At 45.3% G+C, this 3,286-nt stretch overlaps 1 protein-coding gene across 1 annotated transcript; it reads left to right on the plus strand.

The window, feature by feature from the left end:
* Positions 1-466: 466 nt before the first annotated feature.
* On the plus strand, positions 467-1,141 carry LOC139831499 (uncharacterized mitochondrial protein AtMg00860-like). Its single transcript, XM_071820789.1, has one exon. It carries the CDS (start codon positions 467-469, stop codon positions 1,139-1,141), a length of 675 nt encoding a protein of 224 aa, XP_071676890.1.
* Positions 1,142-3,286: the final 2,145 nt, after the last annotated feature.

Raw genomic sequence — 3,286 nt, forward strand, 5'->3', positions numbered from 1 at the left:
CATGGTTCTGGATGTATATGTATCAGTATTTGATGAACCAAAAGGGCTTCCACCTCATCGTAAATATGATCATACCATACCACTGCTGCCAAGAGCCTCGTCAGTAAATCTCCGCCCCTATCGGTATAGCCCCTACCAGAAGAATGAAATAGAGAAGCAGATCAGGGAATTGTTGGTTTAGGGGGTCATACGTCCAAGCTCGAGCCCGTTTGTATAACCAGTGTTGTTAGTGGGGAAGAAAGATTTATCCTGGCGACTATATGTGGATTTCAGACATCTAAATGCGCTCACTATAAAGAACAAGTATCCCCTGCTGGTGATCGATGAGCTTCTGGATGAATTAGCGAGATCTAAGTGGTTCACCTGCTTGAATCTTAGAGCAGGGTATCATCAGATACGAATGGCTGAAGGATATGAATATAAAACCGCTTTCCAAACACACCATGGGCATTTTGAGTACAGAGTGATGCCTTATGGCGTGACTGGTGGAACGACCACATTCCAGAGTGTAATGGATGTCATCTTGGTGCCCTTCTTACGCAAATTTGTTATAGTGTTTGTGGACGGCATCTTGATTTACAATATGTCCTTGGAGGAGCACGCTAAACACCTGGAAGCTGTCCTTGAAGTCTTGCTGCAACAAGAATTGAAGGTCAAGAAATCAAAGTGCACATTTCCCAAACAAGAGATCTCGTACCTGGGGCATGTTATTAGTGATAAAGGAGTCTCCACGGACAAATCGAAGATTGCACCAATCCTGCAATGGAAGGCACCTCAAAACATAAAGGAGTTGAGAAGCTTCCTTGGAATGGTGGGGTACTACCGTAAATTCATAAGAGGGTATGGGATCATCGGTAGAACCCTTACAGACTTGTTGAAAAAGAGTGTTCCTTACATTTGGAATTCAGAGAAGGAATCAGCATTTCAAGCGCTCAAGCAAGCTCTAAGCTCCACCCCAGTTCTGGCATTGCCGGAGTTTGCTCAAACATTTGTACTGGAAACCGATGCTTGCAGCAAAGGAATTGGCGTTGTGCTACTTCAAATGGCCATCCAATTGCCTTTCTCAGCAAGGCATTGGGGTCGAAATTACAAGGGCTCTCGACTTATGAGAAGGAGTGTCTGGCGATACTTATGGCTCTAGAGAAATGGAGATCATACTTACAACACGCAGAATTTATCATCAGAACTGATCAGAAAAGTCTAATGCATCTGGACGATAAAATATTATCAACACCATGGTGGCACAAGGCAATGAACAAGCTGCTGGGGCTTACCTATAAGATAGTGTATAAAACAGGTGTGGATAATCATGTGGTTGATGCCCTCTCCAGAAACATTCACGCGGACACGGAGGAATTGCTGGCGGTTTCTCAATGTAAAGAAGATTGGCTTGAGGCAGTTGCACAAGGTTATCTGCAAGACCCTGTGGCGACAGAGAAACTAGCCCAACTAGCAGTCAAAACCTCCGGTGGCAACTACACACTCCAGCAAGGGATGATCAGATGTAAAGGGAGCATCTGGATTCGAAATAATACAGTGATGCAACAGGAGATACTCCATGCTCTGCACTCCAGTCCTATTGGTGGGCACTCATGATTTCACGCTACTTATCACAGTGTCAAACAAACTTTCTCTTTGCCAGGACATAAAAAACATGTCTGCACGTTTGTAGTGCAATGCACAGTATGCCAACAAGATAAAGTAGAACGGTTGCCCTACCCTGGCCTGTTAGAGCCACTGAAAACCCCTGAAGGTGCTTGGCAAGTAGTCACCATGGATTTTATCACTGGGCTGTCTCCATCCTCCGGGTTTGACTGTATCCTGGTTTTGGTGGACAAATTCTCACTGTATGCTCACTTTCTACCACTGAAACGTCCTTTTACTTCTCTATCAGTAGCCACACTTTATTTGAAAGAAATTTATCGTTTGCATGGGTTGCCCCTGGCTATTGTATCGGATCGTGATCCACTTTTCACAAGTACCCTTTGGAAAGAACTATTTAGGCTGACCCAAACTGAATTGAGTATGAGTTCAGCGCGTCATCTAGAGACGGATGGATATACATAGAGGGTCAACCCCGTGTTTGGAGGGCTTCTTGAGGTGTTTTGTCAGTTCTTGTCAGAAATGGGTTCACTGGGTGCACTTAGCAGAATTTTGGTATAACACAACATTATACTCCACAATGGGGTAAAACCCCCTTTGAAGTTCTCTATGGACATGCTCATCGCCACTTCGGAGTGAATGTGGCATACTCTTGTGCCATACCTGATCTGCAACGATGGTTGAGGGACCGCGAGATGATGACAGAATTTTTGCGACAACACCTTGAGCGACAGAATCTGCGCATGAAACATGAAGCTGATAAACACCGGACGGAGAGGCATTTTGTTGTTGGTGATTGGGTGTACCTCAAATTACACCCCTATGTGCAAAAATCTATTGCTAACCAAGGCACACATAAGCTTGACTTCCGTTTTATGGGCCTTTTCAGGTGTTGGAAAAGATTGGCAAGGTGGCTTACAAACTTGACCTGCCACAAAACATTCGCAAATCATCATGTCATACATGTCTCCCAACTGAAGAAAGTCGTCGAAAGGGATACAAAGGTACTCCCTCACTTACCTACTACAACCTACCAAAAAGCGGTGCCAGATATGGTGTTAGGAACACGCTGGAGGCGCAAAGACGGTGAGCCAAGTTGTCAATTACTGGTCCGTTGGCAAGGATTGCCTGATGCTTCGGCAACATGGGAAGACAAATATGAATTGCTACTCCGATTCCCTGGACATCTAGCTTGGGGACAAGCTGGTTCTAAAGGAGGAGGTAATTTCATGGACCAGATGGAAGACGTGGCCAAATCAGCTTCAGGGAAGCAACAGAGGAGATTCAGGCGCGCAGGATGAAGACCTGCTAGGATCGACGGTCCAGAATGGACGCGGTGAGTGACCAATCAGGTGTTGCCACGTAGTGGCTGTGACGCAGCAAGCTGGTCAAGCTGGTTACTTAGCGGGTGCGTGTGTGTGGGCAATTGTTGTTGGACCAAGTTGTAAACTAACTCTATCTCATCCCTGATAACCCACAACTATAGGGGATCACAACAGTCTTCGAGGGAAGTAAAACCCAAATTTATTGATTCGACACAAGGGGAGGTAAAGAATACTTATAAGCCTTAACAAATGAGTTGTCAATTCAGCTGCACCTGGAAAAGCACTAGTAAGAGGGGTGATGTGAAAGCAGCAGTAATATGAGAGCAATAGTAACAGTAACACAAAGCGGTAGCGGTAAC

This window comes from Lolium perenne, chromosome 5 (genome assembly GCF_019359855.2).
Source record: "Lolium perenne isolate Kyuss_39 chromosome 5, Kyuss_2.0, whole genome shotgun sequence".
NCBI classification, from domain to species: domain Eukaryota; kingdom Viridiplantae; phylum Streptophyta; class Magnoliopsida; order Poales; family Poaceae; genus Lolium; species Lolium perenne.